The 23,892-nt window shown below is 41.6% G+C and overlaps 1 protein-coding gene across 5 annotated transcripts in view; it reads right to left on the minus strand.

Moving 5' to 3' along the window:
• FGGY (FGGY carbohydrate kinase domain containing) overlaps positions 1-23,892 on the minus strand; it is a 365,851-nt gene that overhangs the window by 113,159 nt on the left and 228,800 nt on the right. For all 5 annotated transcript variants that reach the window (XM_039486503.1, XM_039486506.1, XM_039486502.1 and 2 more), the window contains one exon: positions 16,287-16,402. In XM_039486503.1, the coding sequence (XP_039342437.1) occupies positions 16,287-16,402 (116 nt within the window). The remainder of the gene's footprint in view (positions 1-16,286; positions 16,403-23,892) is intronic.

A 23,892-nucleotide genomic window follows, 5' to 3' on the forward strand; every position in this document is an offset into this window, starting at 1 on the left:
ATTCATCGAAGACGAGTCTTAAAGCTGTTTTACTGCATAATGGCAATGTTTTGCCATCAATTCCAGTTGGTCATGCAGTCCATATGAAGGAAACCTATGACAACATAAAACAACTTTTGAGGTGCATAAACTATGACCAACATCAGTGGCAGCTTTGTGGCGATTTGAAGGTTGTTGCTCTCTTGCTTGGTCTGCAGACTGGATACACAAAGTACTGCTGTTTTCTCTGCGAATGGGATAGTCATGCAAGAGATTCCCACTACATCAAGAAAGATTGGCCACTCCGACAGTCATTGGAGCCTGGGAGGAAAAGTGTTCAGCATCCACCACTTGTTGAATCAAGGAAGATTTTGTTACCACCCTTACACATCAAGCTGGGTCTGATGAAGAACTTTGTCAAGGCCATTGACAAAACACAAGCGGCTTTCAAGTACCTCCGTGGAAAATTTCCAAGGTTAAGTGAAGCTAAGATAAAGGAAGGTGTCTTTGTTGGTCCTCAGATTCGTGAACTTCTTCGAGATGATGCATTTGATCATGCACTGCATGGCAAGGAAAAGACGGCATGGAAAGCCTTCCAGTTAGTGGCAATAAATTTTCTCGGAAACAACAAGGCAGACAACTACAGGTTGTTGGTGGAAAACCTCCTCAAGGCATACAAAAGCCTTGGTTGCAACATGTCACTAAAGATACATTTTTTGCACTCTCATCTAGATTTTTTTCCACCGAACTGCGGAGCAGTGAGCAACAAGCACGGTGAGCGATTTCACCAGGACATTGCAACAATGGAGAAACGCTATCAGGGCAAATGGAGCCCATCAATGCTTGCAGACTATTGCTGGACAGTAACAAGAGATGCTCCATTTAATGAATACAAGAGACAAGCCAAGAAGAGCCGAGTAGACACTGAATAGGACTAAACTATGTACATAATAGTTTTTTGCCTTTTGTTTCATAATAAATTTTAGTTATATAACCCTTTTGCTGATTTTTAAAGTGTTACATAAACAGGACAGGTGAAATATCATATAAAGCAACCATAAACACATGAAAAGACCTAGGTTTACAATTTATGATTAAAACTCTATCATCTACACAATATACATAGACATAAAATGTAAAAACTTAAATATCTTAGAAACAGTAGCCAGTTGTTTTAATTGTCATATTTGAATTCAGCACATCAAAATACATAATAAATAGCACATTTTATCTCTGAAGCAGACGACTTCTCAAAAATTGTAGACCAGTGTAATGGCCCGAGAAAGAAAGCATCCCCCTGGTCACCCAGCAGCTGGGTGACGGCTGTGAGTGTGGTAATGACGGAATGCTGTATTTTCCCCTCCACCTCAACCCCTAGGCCTTAGAGATCAGTGAAGCATCGTGAGCTACACCCACAGAGCCCTGTCTGCATAGCGAGTCTGGGTGCAAGGGAAACAGGCTCCAGGTGGCCAGGACTTTATCCCTCAGAGTGGAATTTGCTCTTCCACCCACGCACCTGTAAGTGGGTGTGGAATGGGCAGAGCCTTGATTCTACCCACCAATGTGCAGGGAAGTGGGAAGGAATGGTGACCCATATGCTTACAATAACTGAGAAGTTAGAAAAGTCAGCTCAGCATCAAAGTACATAGAATTTGGAAGGGCAAGGATCCATAATGGTGAAGTAAAACACACAAGGAATAGGAACACAATGGTCACAGTTAAGTAAACATTTACCAAGGGATACCACCCAGTTACCATGCTTATCTCCCATTTTAAGCACAAGGTGTCAGGAGGTAACTCAAACACTATCAGGATGGGGTAACCACTGAAAATGCTGGTTTCTAAAAGGTGGTAACTGTGTAAAGCACAGATGATAGGTGTGGGCTTGCCATTGAAATAAAGACATTAGCCCCATGGAGGAATGATGTTGACTCCTACAAGAGCAACACAGCAAGGTACACACTGGCTTAGGAAGCAAAGAAGTACCACAGCAAGAGTAAAAAGTGCTAAACAACCACATACTTCTAATCCAACAATAGGTAACACCTTTCAGGGACGGCAAAGGAAGCAAATTGTCAGAGTGGAGGAGAGGGAGATGAGAACTCTGCAAACAGAGGCAGGCACTGAGAGTACTGTGTCCTGGTTGAGTCTTTTCAAAGAGACTGGGTACAGTCTTTGGTTTAAAGTAATCACTTGTGCAAATCATCTGCCTCTTGTAGAATTAAGCCTAACACAACAGACTCATAATTATTTAAAGGCAAAGAACTTTCTTTCACATTCACACAACTGTTCCACTAAGACACCCAGAGCCCTTCTCAATGCACTGCCTTGCTTCACATTTTTATTTTGAACAATATCACTCATTTTTAGTAGGGTTTTTTCCCCTCCTGTAGAACAGCAAGTTTACAAAAGAAAAAAGTCGTTTGAAGCCTTTCCTCCTCTTTTATCCTTCCTTGAAGACTAACTCTGGAATTTGCTACGATCTAGTTTTGTTTAAAGAATTTATGTGGTACCAATGACCCACCACCTTTCTAGGCAGTTGCCACAGCAACCACTTATTTACCAGACGCAATACACGAAGCAGACAACAATATGTCTTCAGTCCACTTTAGTAAGCAAAATGTACAGTGCAGAATCTTACTAATATTTAACAGAAACAGACTTTTTACTGCTTACCAGTCTTTTTAAAAATAACAAAAGGAAAGCACAGCAGGGGGCCTCAGCTGACTCAGCTCTTACACATTCACTCATTTAAGAGCAGCTTTTAATCTGTCATGCAGAACTCAGTTGCATTTTGTGTTTAATTGTATTTGGCTGCATAACTGTGGAAAAAAATACAAGCGTAAAAAACCAAAAGGAAAAGTTTCCTTTCTCTATTAACTTTACACCTGAAAACTTAAAGAGCTAAATTTCATCGTCGGTATTAACTCCACTGACTTCGGAGATGAATCTGCCCAAAGGACTGTTCTGCCTCATCTTTGGACCCTGGTAGACTGGAATTTCCAAATGATGTTCATTGAAAAACAATCAGCAAAATGTAGTGATCTTTCCTTGAAATAATAATATGCATCTCTTACCTGGCTTTTCAGCAGTAGATCTCAAAGCGCTTCACACTCTGTAATGTATTTATCCTTACAACAACACTGTGCAGTAGGGAAATATTCTTATCCCCATCTTGATTTATTTTTACAGTGGGGAACTCAGGCAGAGAGAGACTAAATGACTTGGTCAAGGTCACAGAGGAAGACGGTGATGGAGCTGGGAATGGAACCCAGGTCTCCCAAGTGCTAAGCTAGAGCCCTAATCACTGAACAATCAGGAAAGTTACATGTTAAATAAAAGGATGCACAAGCAGAGTGCCAAAGGAAGGAGGACCTTCATAAAGAACGCTATCTTCTATTCACATAGATCCCACTGCACTTAAACTATGGGCTTACTCTTGCCCCATGTTTGGTAGAGTATTACTCAGATTGCAGGCTCTCTGGGGCAGGGATTGTCTTTTTTGTTCTGTGTTTGTACCAAAGAGGCACTCAGACAGCTCAAACGTACAGGTAAACATCTGAATAAACAGTTTCAACCCACATTTACCTAATGCACAGTATGTACACCAGACTTCACCCAATTAATCCAGACTATATATATAATCCAGGTATACATATTGAGGTGACTGTTTAAGAATTGTTAAATGCAGCTGACGAGCACAAAAGGGAATAGAATGCAATGGACTGGAGAATACCACCTAATTTTCATGCTTATTTAGAAGCGAAGGGTCCCTTAGTTCATTTATGCTGACATTTAAAACTAATGTCTTTTACCATGTTACTAATGAGTGGACATCTATCTAGAGCTGGTTAGGAATTTTCCCTTCCAATTTTTTTAAATGGAAAATGCAGTTTCTGCAAAATCCAAGTTTTCCTTGGGAAGATTCTAATTTTTCAAAACTTTTCAACTGTCCAGCAGGAAAACTGAAATGAAATAATATGTTTCAGATGGGAGTGATTCAGATTAATTTGTCAAATCAGATCAAAACGTTTTGTTTAGGGCCAATTCAACATGAATCTGCGTCTGCCTAAGCTGCCCCGGTACCTTATGGAAGTTGTAGTTTGGGGTGTGTCATGCCTCCAATCTCCCATATGGGCCAGGTCTCTGGCTCTACTACATCTCAGCTCAGCTACTACAGTAATGGGGGCCATATAACTGCCAAAGGCAGACACACATAGGGGTGGTGAGATAGTCATGGGCATTGGCAAAGTCAGATGACCTATATGGACACCAGACATTGAGCCCTTAAACTGAAAAATAAAGTAGGTCTATAGTTCGTGAGTGCATATCTTGGGGGTGATGGCTAAGATTTACATGTATGCTGCCTACATTCCTGGCAAAAGAAGAACAGAAAAAACTAAAGTATTGCCTGTCATTTATTTAGTAGGCATGCACAGGATCTTGCCAAACCCTGAGGGAAACAACAGAGCTTTGGTTAACTGGATTTGGGTTAAATAGTGCAGCATAACCCTCTCTTTATGGATGGAGGATTGTAGACATATGTGAGTTAGCCATGTGTAGATGGTTTAGTAAATAAGTGTAGCCCATTCCAACATGAATTCAGCTTCCTGTCCCCATTCTTTCACCTGCAAATAACGAAGATACATTTTCACTGCATTTTAACACAGTTTCCTGGTGTCTTATAATACATCATCATCATCATCAATGTTCTCTTTAAATATTATGGGTCAACAAATGGCATCAATATATTTGACTAGTGTTATATTTGTTGAAATCGTAGGTTATGTGACTTGGCTGGATGTTGAGTACTGCAAGTCTCTATTTAGGGGTGCATGTATAATTTATCACATATTAATTATGGATTATTACTAAACCGATAGCTTTCTGTTACTGCTTCTTTATTAATAATGCAGGTGAGAGCAGCTCTCATTTGAAGTATTATTTAATTACCCTTTTTTTTTCAAATCCAAAAGAAATGAAACTTAATCAGCTATTGAAAGAACCTTTTGAATTCTTCACCTAAGCGTCTGATGTCTGCACAACCTCATTTCCCACAAAAAGACTTCCAATTATTTTCTGTATTTATGTGGTGCTCACAAAACAGACGTCCCTATGTTGAAAGCGTAGGCTCAAGCGAAGCAAGAAGATGAAGATGATGAGGAAGCATTACCAGAAAGGGGAAGCATCAGACAAGAGGAGGAAGAGGACAGATGGTCAGCAGAAAGCCTCTGATCTGGAACTTTTGGAAGCCAGTCTTTTTATTACCACTGTATGAAAAAACAAAAACAAAAAGAAAACAAAAAAATGGGACAATGTTTTAGAGACAGATATTTAAACATTACCAATGTGCCAAAATGAACAGAGGAAAGATGAGAGTGAGAAGGGGGGGGGATTCATTTTAGCTGGTTATTCCCTTCTTCTATTACAATAGTGTGCAGACTTGTAAAAAAACGAAAGTACTGCAGCTATTACATCACAACCCTATTTAACTGAAACACATGGTTAAGCAAGGGTCAGTTTTATCCCCTGACATGTTCAAAGGCAGCTGTTCAGCATATAGGATCTTCATCATGCCCCAACCAAGGCTTAAGTAGCTAAATACCTTTGATTTCAAGAAGTGACAAGTCTACTTCCCCACTCAGGTGAAGGTCTCAGATAGCTGACAACTTGAAATGAATACGCATGTAATGTCGTCCTCTTGTGAGCATAGTCCTTGAATGCTATGTGTGGCTTTTACATACGATGGTGATAGCTGCTTTAGAAATGCCCAGAAAGATAATTTTGCCAGAAGCTGGGAATGGGCGACAGGGGGATGTATCACTTGATGATTCCCTCTGAGGTACCTGGCATTGGCCACTGTCAGAAGACAGGATACTGGGCTAGAGGGACCTTTGGTCTGACCCAATATGGTCGTTCTTATGTTCTAATTTATTTATTTCACAGCACCCAGAAATGTGCTAGATACCTCACATTACAACAGCCGTTCCTGTCTCAAAGGGCTTACGATAAACTAAGGTCCCAAGGGAACAACTGATAGCAGATAAGCTGACTGTTGCATCCACATGGAGTCCCATTGAATTCTAAGGGCTCTGCGTGGGAGCAGCAATTGCAGGACTGGGTCTGATTTCTGACATGACAATGAAAGGGGAACAAAATCACACAAAGGGGTTGAGACAGGAAGGAGTAAGGTTGCAGCAAGAGATAAATGCCTCCACTCAGTTATCTTTTTCCTCAAAGAGGCGTATTTCTCCAGAAACACTTTCCCCGCTATTCTCTCACACTCTATTCCTTCCTTATATCATTTAAAGTTAAAATGCTACTGTGGTAATTGCTGTAGGCAAGGTTTTGCTAAGAGTGTTGATTTAAACTTTCACTGTCTACTAAATATGAAAATGAGAGTATAAAAAGCTCCTGGATTTCATTTTTAACAGGAAGAGAAAGTTTAAGTTGGCATAATATGAACTAAAACACCACTTACTGTTACAGCATGAAGAAAGAATGTAATCATGCCCGTCAGATATAGAAGGAACAAATACCCCTCCCCCCTAAAAATAAAAAATGAAGACTACATCTACAGACAAACATCAGTTCCAAGAGAGTAGTTTAAACCCAGCCTGCTTTCTTGTGAATTAAGTTATTTGGCTGGTCTCCAGGGGGAAGTCTATTCAGCCTAGTTCCTGTGCATGACACCAAATGATTAAGCAGAGCCTCCCTACTTTCGGCTGATGCAGGTTCATGAGAGCATGACAGTAAGTTAAATCTTCCCTCTCCACTTCCAGTGTCTTTACCAGCATGACAGAGCCTACCAGGAGAGATCAGCCCTAACAATCTCCTCTGAAGAATTCTCTCTCAAACTTGCTCCTGCTGACTCACAGATTATAAAGCCGTTCCTGAGGCTTTCAGGGACGAGTCACCATAGAGTACCTCTTTGTATGGTGCCAACTTCATCCCCTTTCTAGCTGTTACAGCTCTTGGATGGACTGAAATTACAGGAAGTCAAAGAAACTTTGGCATTTTTGGAGCACTACTCACTTGTAAATTCTGTGGATTTTGACAGTATCAAACATTTGAGTATCCTGTGATTCAAGCCTTTAAAAATTTTTTGAAATTGCAGCTTATTGTAACTTATTGTGGGCGGGTGGGTGGGGGGGCAGATGTAAATAGGATCATCTGTTTTGAGAAAACTTTGTTTTTTACTCACTATTCTTTATCATGCGCAAAGTTCAGTGTTTTAAGGCTCTTGTTCTTTTTTGGTTCTGTGAGCAGAATCCGGTGGACTGGCATCAGAGAAGCCTAGAATGAAGGACTTCACCTTCAAGGCAGCCCCTCAATGTGTTCTGTGGTGTGTGGCCTCCATAGCCTTAGAAAGGATGGGAAAGGGGCAGGGCCGGTGGAATGGCAACTCTCTGGAGCACCAGTTATTACTGGTTCAATTCACCCAACCCAGAATGGAAACTCCATCTCCAGAGGAAAAGAAGGCCAGGTTACCTGCCAGCACAGGAGCCTGGGAGAGCTCAACTCCTGAACAATAGCTCCTATGGAATGGGAGGCTCAGGGTGGTGATGTGGTCAGGAAGCAGTATGAAGACAAAGATGCTCTGCACAATGGCCTTGTCCTCTACTGAATTCTGGGTTGGGGGGATCTCTAGGGGCTAAACTCCTTCCCTTTTTGAGGATGGGAGGCTTAAGAACGTCTCCTCCCCCAGATATAAGAATGAAGAGGAAACTCCATGAATACGAACTGATAGTGTCCTTGCCCATGTGTGAAGAAAAAAAACAACAATGCAAGGCAGCATGTGCTCTCCATCTTTATTCGGCAGTACCGGTCTCTTTCCTATTTATGGTTCTTTTGTTATGGTACCATTGCTGGTAGTGTGTCAGCTGTGTATTCCTTCCTGTGTGTCCACAAGCAAACTGAAAATCCCAAGGGTTACCTTTTCAAACAAAGGCATGTAAGCTGCACCCAAGAAAATACAGGTAATAGCGAACAAATACAGACAAACAATTACATGTTTGGTCATGCAATTATCCACGTGGCACACGTAAATGTATATTGCTTCCCCTTTTTCTGACTCCAGTATCCCATTCTAACATAAGTGTCAGCCCTCTGTCAAGTGGCAGCTGATGGCTGGGTTGGTTTCCCAGTGGAGGAAAGATCAGTGATGCAGAGCCTGGCTATATTCAGTGTAACTTGCTTTATTTACACCTATACACCAGTCCTGAAATGAGGTGCTCAAACAGCAAGCAGGGCAACACCTTCTTTCAGGAATCTCAGCCCAACACCAGTGCCGAGTTTCCAGGAGCAACTCTGCCTCAAGAATTAACTCTAATCAGAGACCACAGAAGAGAACAAGTTCTCCTAACACTGCCACTGCATAACCCAAACAACAACAACAGCATTTCTTTCCAAGAGACAAATTTGGTTGCAAGAATTTAGAAGACTATGTGTAACAGCACCACCTGGAGATGCGTGCAATAACTATACTTCTGCATAGGGAAGCAGGTGCTTGCAAAAGCAATGATGTGTTTATCCACCTAACATTTTCATGTTCAAATAACCAGTAGAAATTCTCTATTACTCACTTGAATGCATGAAGTGGCACAACATAGGATTTGTCTACATGGCGCCGGTATAGCACACTAGAGCAGAGGTGGGCAAATTAAGGCCCACGGGCCACATCCGGCCCATGGGACCGTCCTGCCCGGCCCCCAAGCTCCTGGCCCGGGAAGCTAGCCCCCGGCCCCTCCCCTGCTGTCACCCCTCCCCTGCCGCCTCAGCTCGCTCGCTCCGCCGCCGGCGCAATGCTCTGGGCGGTGGGGCTGTGGGCTCCTGGGGCAGCGCAGCTGCAGACCCCAGCCTGACCCAGTGCTCTGTGCTGTGTGGTGGGGGTGGCACGCACCAGTGCTCCAGGCAGCGTGGTAAGGGGGCAGGAAGGGTTGGATAGAGGGCAGGGGAGTTCGGGGTAGTGGTCACGGGGTGGGGGTGTGGATAGGGGTCTGGGTAGTCAGGGGGGAACAGGGTGTTGAATGGAAGCAGGGGACCGGGGGGGGCACGTCAGGAATGAGGGGAGGGGTTGGATGGAGTGGCAGGAGTCCGGGGGTGGTCAGGGGGCAGGGGTTCCAGAGGGGCCGTCAGGGAACGGGGGGGTTGGATGGGGCAGGAGTCCGGGGGGGGGCCCTCAGGAATGAGAGGAGGGGTTGGATGGGGTAGCGGGGGTCCAGGGGTGGTCAGGGGACAGGGAGTGGGGGGTGTGTGGATGGGGGAGGGGTCCCGGGGGGCCATCAGGGAACGAAGTGGTTGGATGGGGCAGGAGTCCGGGGGGAGGGGGGCAGATAGGAGATGGGGGCCAGGCCACGACCCCCTCCACTAACCAGCCCTCCATACACATGTACAAAACCTGATGCAGCCCTCGGGCCAAAAAGTTTGCCCGCCCCTGCACTACAGGGGTGTGATTTGTGAAATACTCTAACGCACTGTGCTATCACTGCCCCATGTAGACCCTGCTTGTGTGACCTAAAAAGATACATCATGCAAACTGGGTACCTTTTAGAGCGCACCAGGATGGGACAGTTAGCATGTCAGCAAGCTTTACAAATCATACCCTTCCGCTGCCCTTTGCCACATGGTTTAGACAAGCCGTTAGACACCTATGTTTGAAAATTTAGCTCCAAGTTTTTTCAACTTGTACATAGTGAGAAAACAGCTTCAGTCACTGATGGTGCGAGCTCCCTTGCTTACGCCCAAGGCTGTATTTATTCTCAGTCTAAGAGCAAGTGCTGCAAATGAAATAACTTTTGGATGGCGTGACTTTTAGAAAAACAACTACCCTGCTTTGCTCTTCTGTGGATCCTTCTATTCAAGGATCCCAAAGGCGGAGTGCCAAAGCAGTGTGCCAAAGTGTCCAAGGCTACGCATCAAAGCACTGAGGTTAAAAAACTCCAAAGCTCTGGAGTTGAGTGCCACAATGCCAAGGAAGGGCTGCAGTGTGCCAGGCTTTGCACTGAAACACAGAGCCATGGTTCCAAACTGACAAGCCCAAGCACCGCAGCACTTAAAAAACAGGCAGGGAGCATGGGAGAAAAAAAAAAAAGTCTTTGCATCAACTCAAAAACCATCTGAGAATCAGCTGGACAAGGTTAAAAATGACAGAAAGTGACTGTGGAGACAGGCTGATGCAGTGCTGAAATCGTGGAAGACTGGGAGTTCCTCTGCTGACCACAGTCACGAAGGAACTGGGTGGAGCATTTGGAGGATGGCATTTATATACAGGAAAGCATAATGGCCAGTAGGGATCCTGGCTCATGCTGTTCCCTGCAGGGTCAAAAATCTAGGAGATGAATGACTTCTGCCAGTCTCAGTCTAGGCTGGTGAAACGCAGGACGATCCCTTCGAAGAAGTATTACTATCCTATTTACAGATGAGGAAACAGAGACCGAGAGAAGTTAAGTAACCTGCCCAAAGGAAGCTTGGAGTAATGTCAAGAATAAAACTAAAATATCCAAGTTTCCCAGTCCTATGCTTTAACCACAAGACCCCATTCCTTTCCTAATATCCTATTTGGATCATGACATTGGTATTATGCAACAAACATCTTTATAAACATGTTAATTTCAGGACTTAAAGCCTTTTATACCATCTGTGATGAATATATTACACACAAAAGATGCTGGTCTTTATTTCCTGGACCCAGTTACCCGACATGGGTCCGGATTACAAAGGATTAATACCTCTCTTACATGTCATGGTTCAGTATGCCTTGATTCCAGTAGCTACTGTTAAAGTATCCCTCTCTAAGCATTCTTTTACCACAGTGGTGTAGTTTATCTGGGAAAAGTCAGCTCTCTTGGAAAATCTGGTTTTCAGTGAAGTCCTGCTCTTCACGCTATTCTGTAGCTAGGCTGAAAGGCGGTCGAGTGACTTGCGCAAGGTCCAGATTTTCAAAGGTATTTAAGCACCAAGTAGGATTTTCAAAAGCACCTAAGCAGGTTAGGCACTTCACACTGAAATCAATCAGACTTAGGAGCCTAACTTGCTTAGATGCTTTTGAAAATCCCACCAAGTGCTTATGTGCATCTTTAGATACCTAAATACCTTTGAATATCTGACCACAAGTTTCTATTTACAGCTGGTTCTGAAAACATTAGGAACTAGGATTGTATAATCTTTCAGCAGGCAGAACTATGTTTTAGAGTGTTCAGTCTGGTGTGAACATAAATATAGTAAAATCAGCATGTAGCTCCATCACAGATGAAGAGACAATAAATATCTATTTATAAAGTATCACTGCAATATGTCAACATCAAAACACATAAGTTACTACACCAATAGACATAACTATTCTACAATACCTACAATATTTTCTTCTCTGAGACAAATGCACCATCCTCTGGGGGGTAAGAGGTGGGTGGGGAAGGTTAGGCATAAATTATTACAATACAATATAAAATTATTTGGCCCCTGAAGTAGGAGATGGTGGTGAAAATTTATCAGGCTTCCCTGCCCCTCACCCCCGCAATACATTGTACAATTCAATACCTAAATTTTCATGTACTACAGTCCTTTTAACAGAATTGCTAATGTCTTTCTAGGTTTTATAATGTCACAAAAAGATGCTCATCATGCGATCTCACCACAGCAGATAAGTGCTGGAGTCTGTGGGGGTTTTCGATGCAAGCTGTCCTCTACTGTTTGTTTGCAGTGGGCACATTAATGGGGTCAGTAAAGTTTGCAGCAACTCTGCGTATGAATCTACACCTTCAACAATGTGATTAGTAAACTCTAGACATGCCGAAGTGACCACAGGAGCCTATTGTGTGGATTCCCTGCAAAGTCAAACTGCTCTGGGTAATGTAAAAGGTCAGAAGGCTGGTACTTTCACAGCAGAAACCACCATTTGATGTGGGAAAGGTTCAGGGGAGATCCTAAAGGCCAACAGTGAAGGGTCTCTTTTCAACAAGGTCACATGTCAAGCTAGAGTGAAACTAAAAGGAGCGTATTACATGAAACCACAAGCAACACTGTGGATACATTAAATGTCTTGCCCTTTAAAAATATATTTTATAATATGCACTAGTTTAGAACATACAGTAACTATTCTCTTGTAATTTCCACAAATTCTTTTCAATGTCCTGGATGTTAAGGGCACTTGAAAAATACTGTTTTATATTCCAGTCATAACTATCCAGCTATAGTTTCCTCTCATTGGAGGGAATATTGTTCTCACCAGAGATTAGAAAAACATGTTGTGTTTGCCTATTCCATATTCAGTAACAACAATTTGCTTCTGTAAACAATACAAGGCGGCTCAGCTAATTTTCCCCTGATTTTTTTGTTTTGTTTGACAACAAAATAACTATTACAGTTTAGTGCTGCTAAGATTTTAAGCAAACTGCATTAAAGGCATTTAAGTAAAACGCCAGTCTCTCTCTTTCAGTGGCATTGTGATGGCATTAAAATACAGTAAGTTCACATAAGAATTTAGGATAAACAAACCTTGAATAGAGGTGTGGAGTTCTGGCTACATTGTGCACTAGAGCAAATGGGAAATTCTATTAGGGGAATTAGATTTATGTATTTATTTAAGAAGAATTTGACAGTGTCCCATTTCTTGTCTCATCCTTATTGCTTTCTAGCTTGGTTTTACAATCTCCAGAGCTCCTGGGTTTGCAAGGATACTTTGACCTACTGCCTGTTCCCCTCCTTGGGTCATGCATAACTTTTACTATATGCATATAAGTAAGGCCCTTCTTAGCTTGCGATACTGCAGAAATGGCAGATTCTGCAATATTAGGCTTCCGCTGCAATTTTGACTGCAGGAGACCCCGCTCTCAGCCCTGGCCTGCCATCAGCAGAAAATCACACAAAAGTAACAATGGACTTTATTACCACAAATAAGGTCCATTATTACTTTCCCACAATTTTCCATGCCTTGTCCACAACTCAGCTGCAATTTTTTGACAATCATCCTGCAGTTCAAATAGGGCCTTACATGTGAGAGAGAGAGAAGGTGGGTGAGGTAATATCTTTTATTGGACCAAGGCCTGTGGGTTGACAAGACTCTTCCACCAACAGAATTTGGTCCAATAAAAGATATTACCTCACTCACCTGTGTCTCACACCCTAGGACCAACACGCTACAACACTGCATGTAGGATCTTCTGGAAACACCTGCTCCGGAATTTATTACATTTGTTGAAGTCGATGGGAGCTGAGGCTGTCCAGCACCTTGCAGCGGGATTACGTCCTGTAGAAGTAGCATAAATGCAGACAGAATTAAAGGGCAATTGGGGCCTGACCATGCTCTCATTGCAGTTAATGGCAGAACTCCCATTTACTTCTATGGAACCAAGTCTATATACAGTAGATTCTATTTCCCTACTTAAAATCAATACGGGCACCAACAAAGTAACCAAGAGCCGTGCACACTACAAGACAGTCCTATTCTGGGGGGTTCGAAGTCCTACAGTCCAGCTGAGGTTCGCGGCAGGGAGGCAAAGTGTCAACTGAGGGGTAGCTATCTCCAGGCAATGCTGAAGGCCTTAAATAACTGAAATAAAGAAAGGGAGAGCTGAGGTCATCCCAACCGCTTTATCCAACCTTCTCCCCAGCCGAACAATGCATTCAGCCTGTGTGCTCAGCCTGCAGACCCCCTGAAAAAGAACAGCTCATGAACTGTGATGCCATTCCAGAGAACTGAAGTTTCTGGCTCTGTAACCCAATTCCTAGAAGTACGCTGTCCAGAAGCAGCACTTCTGGGAATGACAGTAATAAAAATGGAAAGGCCAGGAAAGAATTTCTCCCTAGAGCATATCGCATGGACTTTAGAATGGCTGTTTCTTTTAGATTCTTCTCAAGGATTGAGCTGAAACCATCCATTAAGGTCTAATGGGCATAGCCCACAAGATCAATTGCCTTCAGTTGCAGAGGAGCAGTCACTGGTGGACTTCATCTCCTTCCTCCATGCTTCTATTAACACAGAGGGCTCCTTACTCCCTCTTCCTCCTTTCATGCATCCACACAGGGACAGCCAGTATCTAACCCTGGGACCTTAACACAGGGCTAAATTCAGCAAGCTCAACAGCTTTGGGGTTATTTTTGTTTAAAAGCTAATTTAGATCAAACTTGTAGGAGTGGCCATAGCTTCCCAGTCATTTCAGGCAAGGTTCTGATACCATTACTCACATTGAATAACATTTTACTCCTCGGGTCGCCCCACTAAAATCAGGGTAACCACATAAGGAGCAAAACACTATTCATTGTGAGCAAAGGTGTCAGAATTTGGCTCCAAGTAACTGACATTCGCACCTGGTATGTGGAGTGTATGAGCATTTTATCCTTATGTGCTGCTTTTATGGGAAGCATTGAGTTCCATCACATAGTCTCTTATAAATACTCTGGGCCAGATTCTGTCTCTTTGCCTCCTACGGAGTAGCACACTACTCCAGCCATAGTCCCACTGAAGTCAATGGAACCACTTACGGAGCAGTGCATTTCTCTGTTTGAGTGAGAAAAACAGATTCCAATCCCCTATGTAGTTCATCTGTGAACACCCGGTTTCAAAGAAAAGAGAAATGTAAACATTATTATAGTTGAAATTTAAGATTTTAGCCTTTCTAAGTTCTGATACTTGTGTTGCTCATTTTTATGTGGTGTCCATCATTACAACCATGCCCTTTTTATTGAAGGTTTCTTTATCATTTGAAACATGTATGTTTAGTTACTTAAAATGGTAAATTGCTTCGCACTGTCCTTGAAGTGCACCATATAAATATTGTATTCGATCCTTAGCTTACACTTCATAAATAATTTATTTTAAAAATATTCTTCCATGAGACCATCAGCTGCTGAGGTGTTCAATTTTCTGGTCAAACATTTATTTACAGCATGTGTTCTTTTAGCTTAGTAACGATCTGCTAAAAGCTACATCTGGTTGGAGTTATAGGAATTGTATTTATGCTAAAAAATCTCAAAATACTAAATGCTCAAATCTGTTAACAGGGTTTATACCATAGTATAAATGTTTTAATGAGCAGTGGAGATGTTGAAAGCTATACAGGGGAGGCTTTCATAGAGGCCTGACTATTACTTAAAGCATCCATTTGTGACTATTGGAAAGATTTACCAATTGCATTGCTGCTATCAAGTCATTCCTAAATTATTTCTATTTCATGTTACTACACTGCAACTGTTGTAGAAACTTGTTCAAAGTGCCAGACATTTAAAAAAAATCTAGAGGAAATTTCAGATGATTAACTTGATGAATGGACATATTTGAATTCGTGTACCATAATATTCTTGTTAATGACATGTCTGCTTAGGACATCCATTAAAAGTCCATTAACTTAACAGAGAAAGTCTAATAAAGTTACCCTGGAAATTTTCTGGTAAATTAACATTATGGATTTTTAATGAATATTTGCTGTAGGTATTGTTACAAGGCTAACATTCTAATTAAACTTAGGCCCTGAACAAGTAAAACAGCCCCATGAAGACACTACAAAGCAGAGAAAGTTCTTTCTCAAAAGCTTTCATAAGCATGGTTGGTGCAGGTCACAAAATATGATAACAATAGCTACAGCCATTATCATTATCTTCATTGGCACAGTGGCTGGTGTCCCAGTGTCAGAAGCTTACTGAACAAATTCAAGTGCTAAGGTTCCCATATTCTTCTGCGCCTGCTGTAGAAATTGCTCAATTTTGGGGTGGCCATTTTGAAACCATTTGGGCCTGCCTGATTGTCAGGAGTGCAGCCAACTCACAACTCCAGGTGAAGTTGATGGGAGATGTCAGTAGGTATCACCTTTGAAAAAAATCAAGCCCTGCCAGTATGTCTCTGATGATCAGAATAGTTTAGTGGAAATGTTTGAACATTTTGACCGAAGTGATTTTGTTAAAGCCACAAGGAAAGTTGGTATCAGTGCTGGAGTTTTCAGGAGTGACCAATTCCTGTGCCCATGCTTCTTCTTAGCTCCCCAAGAACCTATTCAAGTACATCAGTAAATGATATCAAACCATCAAACAATGCTGACTGGCCAATGTGATGATGTCATGCTTTTAAGAATAGCTTTCCCAAAGTGATTCTTCCAGCAATATTAATAATTCTGTATCACAAGGTTTCCACCACTACATTTCATGGCATCCACAGGTAAAGAATATACTTGGGAGATATACCACGGGGCACCCAATCTTATAGTTTTTTGCCCATTCATATCTAGTTTCAGTAAGGCCTGATACTTTTCTGCTGACAAAACTAATAAACAATGATACAGGATATGGATTTAATTTTTTAAAATAACTTCATTTACCTATTTTTTCATACTTATCTGCCACCAAATCTTCTAAGCCAATCACCTTCCAGAAACTATCATCCCAGCCCTTCTCTGGGGAATATGTCCATTTGCACACCAGTGGACAGAGAGACCTAATGAGAAAAGACATAAATCCAGAATCAGGACACTTATTACACTAGTTCATTAGCTCATGAAACTTAGGAAGTTTGCAGGGAATGACACAGTAGCGGATTGGCTACAGGGAACCTTGGGACAAAATTTTCAAAAAAGTGACTATTGATTTTGGGGGCCCAATTTGAGACACCTTAAAAAGGACCTATTTTTAAAGGTGTCCCCCACCAATAGGAGCTGTGCACATGGCCACCCCTCCCCTTCGCATACACCAGCCAAGTGAACAGGCCATGCACATCAGGCACATTCCAAAAGGACAGTGCAGCCTGAACACCATATACGCAGCAGGGAGTCTAGGGAAGTTCCCAGTGAATGGCATGGGGCTTGTACCAGGACTGAATTTGGCCCATAAAGTTTTGTGGCCTGGTGTGTAAAAGCAAAACAGAGTTAAACTAGTAGTGCTTCTGTATAGTGTGTATTCAAGTTTCAGTGCCACTGGCTCTGTATTTCATCAGAACTTGATGACAGTTCAGTGACATACTGAAATAACATAAGCTGTGATGCAACCCAGTGCTATGTTAAGTTACTGTTTCAATTAACATTGATGATAGAACTGTTTGAGCCCCACTGTGTTGATAGTGTCACAAGGATACAGTATAAAGGCACAAGGCAGAATTAACTCTTTACTGTAAAATGGATTTTCCCCCTCCCCAAACTTTCCTTATAGCAAAAAAAACATAAATAACGAAGAGTGACAAGATATTGTGCAACGAACAGCATCCTAGGAGATAATTTTTAATTGTGCTCTGTAAAGTTAGTTAACCAAAAGGTGTTGTTAATTCTAATCACTACTGAAAAAGTCAACTAGCTGTAGACTTGGAGGTGCCATTGTGGTCTACACGCAAGCTGGCTGTGTCTCGGTGAAATGTTACATGAGTGCTGTGATTGGTTTCAAGAGATGCATACTTGGCTATTACATTTATTTTAGATCTTATTTTGTGAATTATGTATTACTTGTGTTTTAGCTTAGATTTACTTCTGTTGAAATATTACTTTTATTCAGATGCTATGATTTAAAGAAACGTTAAAAATACAAGTGCTTCTTTGCTATTTTATACAACTTATTCATGGCATCTGGAACTATATCTCCTTGCAAATAACAAACATGTTATAAATGTCCTCTCTCCCCGACCCCTTCCTCCCAAAAACTTCCTATAGGCCTAACAAGAGGAATTAAACTAAAAGTTCATTACACACCCCCACACACTCAATAATGTAAACAATGTTGAGGGAGGGGGTTGTATGTGTATATATATCACCTAGAAGCCCTAGCCATGGACCAGGACCCATTGTTGTATGATTGTTCAGTGCCTAGCACAGACAGACAGTTCCTAGCTCCAAAAGCTTAAAATCTAACTATAAAACAAGAAACAGCTATATAGTAGCAGCAATATATTTTACATTCATTCATCCTGAAGTATCCCAGTGTTGCAAACCTCAATATATACAAATAGCACCAATAAAATGCACTTGAGTCTGGGTTGGAGGACAGCAACCAACTGTTTACACATTATATCTTGCACAACGGTGCATGAGTGGCTGGTGGGAGGATTTTTAGCTTAGGACACCAAGTCAAACATTTACTCTTATGAAAACTGCCATGGGATCTTTATTGTCCATTTAGAGTATAGAGAATCTCTTACTTCACAGTTTTGTCCACAAAACCCGCCCCCCACACACCATCCCTCCATAGTAAGCTACATGGGATTTAGTCTATCTGACCTGATCCTACCGCGCTTAGCTCCTAAAATAAGTGTAGCCATTTCAAACCTCAGAGTTGGACGTAACCATAATCTCTGGCTGTTTAATAGGACCCTGATGTACTAGGCCCAAATGCAATGGAACTGAGAATTCGTCTCTCCTCAAAAACATTCACAAACAAATACTGAGGCTACTTTTTATTCAGTCCCAAATACAAATCACATTCTAGTTTTCTAGATGCTGCTATAAGATAAATGATTAAGACAAATAAGAACTGGAAAAGTTCCTTTCCTCTTCTGCTGCAAAACTACATGCTGCTCAGTCCTGGTATGGTTTCTTATGCAGAGAGCTAAAGTACATTTGAAGAGGATCACGTTACATTTTATTCCATTTCTTTAGCATTCCCATATGTTTTTATAAGTGTATGACTCGATGCTTATTTACAAAACTGATCTGTAAAAAAAAAAAAAAAGATACATCATCCTAATTATAGTGACATTTCCCATATGTGTGGTTTCCATTCCATTTTTGTACAACAGTTTGCAACAAACAAATGACATGATGAGTATTAGCCATTTGGAGAAACTGAAATGGGAATGATTAGTTACATGCTAATAAACATGGAGAGACACAGATCACTTTGGGGTTAAAGTTCTCAGGCTTCTCACAAACTACCTGGAGCACAAGCTAGTTCAAACAGCGTTCTGCCTGTACATCTGAGTTTTGAATCTGCCCTGTTCTATGGTTAAAGAAAGGATTGATCAATTATCATTCTCTCTGACTTGAAAACAAACATACCCCAAAATAAAAAGTATGTGATATAGAACTAGAGCTATGACACTGTTGGTAAGAAACTCCAGTTTCCAGGGGTTTAAAAGACAGACCTTAAAGTTCAACTAGGACCCTTGACAGAAATTGTATAAATAAATAAATTCTCAGCATAGGAGCATAGTGAAAAAAGCCAAACATTTTCCCCAAAGTAACCTGATCCTTCCAATTATAAACAAATAAGTAAAAGACTTTCACCATTTTAGGAAGATTTTACATAAAAATGTTGCAGGGCTTTCCAAAATATGGTAATTACCAAATCATAGCAAACTAAAATCATAAATGACTATTTAAGTAGTTCTCTGTGCTCTGAATTATGATGACACCTCTTAATTTAGGTGCTATCTTGACAAATGCTTTGAGATCTATATGCTGCTGCTAATGTACTGGGGCCACTGCCTGTCATGCTGACCAATATTGTCTCATTGTTGACTTGTATTCCTTCATCTGTGTCTGTCTGTATCCATCTATTATCTATTAGTATTGTACTTAGATTGTAAGCTCTTTCGGGCAGGGACTGTCATTTTGTTCTATGTTTGTACAGAGCCTAACACAATGTGGTCCTCGTCCATAACGGGCTCATAGGCAGAACAATGATACAAATGCATAAATAACAACGTGGGTGAGAGGGCTATACAGGAGCTAAGGAGTAAGGCTTCGAACTCTCTAGGAGCCCAATGGAACTCCCACTGAGTCTCTGTATTTAATGGGAGTTTGTAAGGTGCTAGCTTTTCCCCAGCTTGTGAAGTACCCACTGCCACACCCAGTGTCTCTTTTCAGGCAGTTTCATCAGGGGCTCTGGCAGCCACTCCCATGGTGATGATTAAAAGGGGTCGAATAAGCTGAATCTCAAAAGCACCTGCCAGTTGACTTTTCATAAAGCCGGTGACCAGCGGCTGACATGTGATGAAGGACTGAGATAAAAAGAATTGGTACTGTTCATTGTGGTATGTTCCTGTCACTTTTCTGACTGAGTGGTTAGAAGTATTTTTTGGCTTTAAACATCAAGACTTGTGATCGCTGAAGATGGATGAACCAGATGAATAAAGTAAACACCCTCCTCTTCTTTTCCAACCATCATCCAGAACCAAGAAAGTTCAAGGAAGTTCAGTTAAGATTCTGTAATGTAGTCAGCAGTCCCTTTATAACTGCATAATCCAGGTTTCTGGAGTCTTGGAGTGGTCTCCCTAGACAGCACAGACTGCGTTTAGTCAGTCTGGGATAGACCTGGTCATGAAACTTGATTATCCTCAGGAATTTTCTAAACAAAATGAAGTGAAAATTTTCTACCATCAATTCTGAACAAAAATTGTGTTTGAAGTTTTGCCATCAGGAGAAACCAGAAAACTATCAAAAATCAACTTTTTCCCATGGAAAATTTCTATTTCAATAAAACCACATTTTTTAACAGGAAAACGTTACTCCTGAAAAATTTCTGCAAGCACTAGTCTGGGATCTACAAAGAACTCCAGGGTCCTGCCTGTGTCCAACAGCTTCAGGAAAGAATCCCCTTTATAGTCATTACAAAGCAGACTGATCTGTGAGAGGCCACACCACACATCCCTTACCACTATTTTCTAACTTTCTGCTGAGCCCTGGCACATCCATGTTTTCATGAGGACTGAAAATGGATGTGCCAAAATACTGCTATTATACAATTTCCAGAATGACCAGAAGCTGGACGATCTGGAAATCTCACTGGCAGCCTGTCCTCATCAGAGACCCATGAGTTTCAGATAGCCAGACTTTTGGGGTGGTTACCCACATGAACCTGAACTTCCAAACATTTTAAGATCCACCTATCACTAGTGTTTAGCTCTCATTGGCTCTTGAATAAAATCACACTGGATCTGCAGATGCTTAGGGCCAGATTGTGCCTTGCCTCTGTGAGCATGTATGGAAGATGAAAAGCACAAGAAGCCGCCCGTCCAGTCTTCCCCCATACAAGGTCCTGCCACATTTGCAATCTCTGTGGTGTGCTGAGACCAGTGGCTGCTCCCCACTAACATCCTCACTCCAAAGGGAGTGCAAGGAAGCACGGACATGACTCCCTAGTACTTCACACCAGTCATTTGAACTGGCCTCCCATGCATGCGAACATATGCTACACTCAGTGAAAGGGTGTAGCAACAGGTACATTCCTGGTGCATGCAGTGGTTCTTTGGGAGGCACTTTGCTCCCTGGTGCTGCTTGTGGGGTAATGCAGAGCCATCCTACCCCATTCACAAGGGTGGTATCTAAAAGGTCAATTCTGGCCCACTATGGACAATGATCTAGGGTTTGAGCATGTCATCCATGTGTGGCATTCCTGAGCTAGGGGACTTGCAGGATCAGGCTTCTACTGGACCTCACATTCATCCCCAGCTTTAGATGAAATGTTAACATTTTGGATTGGACAGAAAACTAGCATGCATGAAAAAATAGCTGTCAGCATTAAATCCTGGCCCCCATGAAGTCAATGGAAGTTTTGCCACTGATTTTAATTGGACAAGGATCTCATTCAACGGTCCTAACAGGTCAGAGATAAACTTAAAATGTATGCAAAAAGCGTATTCTGTAGGCTCCAATTTCAGAGTAAGTATGTCACAGCTGACAAGGCTGACGAATGTTCAATATGCTCCCAAGGTCACAGCGGACATTTTAATAAAAAAAATACTGATAATTCTTTGTCGACTAACAATTTATATAAGGATGGCCCTTTGGTTTCCCCAAAGCCTGGGTTCTATGCTGACATACAGTGCCAGACCCTAAGCTGATATAAATAGGCGTACCTCCACTGAAGTAATTGTAGCTACATTCATTTACACCTGCTGAGGATTTCATCCACAGTTCAATTGCTAGACTGGTTAGGGTAAGCTGCAGTTAGGTACCAAATAGGAAGTGTGCAGTTGCATAGAGTAGCTTTCTGTGGTTTGTAGGCCAGAGTTTTTTAAAGCCACAAATCATCAAGAACAAAGAAAGCTGTGTGAGTTTCTGAAAGCAAAGAGAAAACCTGTGACAGTGGAGCATAACTGATAACATCAAAAAATGTTTTCCCATTAATTTTGTAAACTTGAAAATGAAATAAATTCATTCAAATTAAAACCCAGGACTTGGGCTCTGCTCAGCTGAACTTCTCCATGGTCCGACAGCTGTAAAAGTTATTAGTATCCCCCCAAATTATGCGACCCATAGTCTTAGTGCTTTCTACAGAAACAGGAACGGTATTGCTCTGATGCAGTCATAAAACTGATTGTGGTTTTTACAAAAATGCCCCAGACAGAACACTGAGATACAGCACATGTATCCCCTCCAGCAATACTTTGTATTCAAAAGTACTGGGCGTTGGTGTTGTGGAAGCCTGAAGAGCAGCACAGGTTATCACAGGGCAACAAGAGAACACACAATTATATGCTCCTCTTTATGGCTACGGCTGTACGTGTTAATTCATGCCCTTTCTGAAATGGAACCAAATTATTAGTGCTACGCATACTGACGTTGTTTATACTTGACACAGCAATGTCTTTGCCTACACTACATACACCTCTACCCCGTTATAATGCCACCTGATATAACACAAATTTGGATACAACGCAGTAAAGCAGCACTCCAAAGGGGCGGGGCTGCGCACTCCGGCGGATCAAATCAAGTTCGATATAATGCGGCTTCACCTATAACACAGTAAGATTTTTTGGCTCCCGAGGACAGCATTGTATCAAGGTAGAGGTGTATTATCCTCTTTATGGAGAGTGGGTAAAGGGGGTAAGTTTACCCTGTGGTGACATTTCTCAGTCAGAAGGAGAGAAAATCTGGCACCTAGTCATTTAGCCTTGAAACAGTATCATACTGCTATAAAATGTATGAGATGCTGCCCATGCGGGATGTTTGGTGAAGAGAATCAAAGAACGAGTGGTGGGTTAAGTTCACAGCAGTGTAAGAAGAGCTGCACCTGTTGTCACTCTGTTGCTACTCTAGATCTTCCAGGCAGATTAGTTTTAAACCACAGGGCCACACTAGTCTGGGTCCAATACATTTCACATGAGGCTTTCTGCATTTTACTCATTTCACCTATTCAACAGCTCTTTAATTGCATTTATACAAACTGAAACATGGCAGGCTCTGTAAATACCATCAGCTCCATCCACTAAACTGTATAAATGCAAAATTTCTAATATTTAAAACATGTTATCAGAGGTTTTGCTTTTTTAAATTACCTCTGACAAAAAAAAAATAATCCAAAAGAAACCCCTGCTTGTCTGAACTCATTTTCTTAGCATAAATGTGACTAAATATATCAAACAAAAAAGACAGGTGGGGAAGACTGTTTGGGACAAATAGCAGACACATTCCAATTGTACGCTGGGGCCCCGTTCAAATCTTTGTAGCTCTAAGGATTCAAACCTAGCCAATGAAAGTCAACACAGAAATTATTGTAATCAGTATTGGCACAGCCAATAGTTTTATGAATTCTCCTCCACATCATAGTTTTTATTTGCGTAACCTTTATATTTGCAGAATAAAAAAAAATCACACTAAGGTTTTGATTTTTTAAAAGTTAACTGTGTAATAGCACAGCAACATCAAAGTTTGTTCCCCAATTATAAGAATCCTCAGAAACTCTGGATGGCAAAAATGTAAGTATACTGTGGATTTCCTGCCATTTGCGTATGCTGATTAACAGCTCTATTCCTGTTTACACTGAGGTCAATGTGAGTTTTGGGATAGACACAAACTGCAGCAGGATTGGGACACAAGTCTCAAACTATTTCAAATGAACAGCTCTGGATTAAAGATGTGAGAATCTGGCAAAAGCTGCCAGTCCAGCTAGCTCACTAACATGCACAGTTTGTGAGATACTGTTCAGATAAATAAAATTTAATGAAGATTAATTCAATTTAATTAGACACTACCAGGTAACAATCTCTTACCCTTTCAGACCAAT

The sequence above is a fragment of the Mauremys reevesii genome, linkage group 8, assembly GCF_016161935.1.
Source record: "Mauremys reevesii isolate NIE-2019 linkage group 8, ASM1616193v1, whole genome shotgun sequence".
NCBI lineage: Eukaryota > Metazoa > Chordata > Testudines > Geoemydidae > Mauremys > Mauremys reevesii.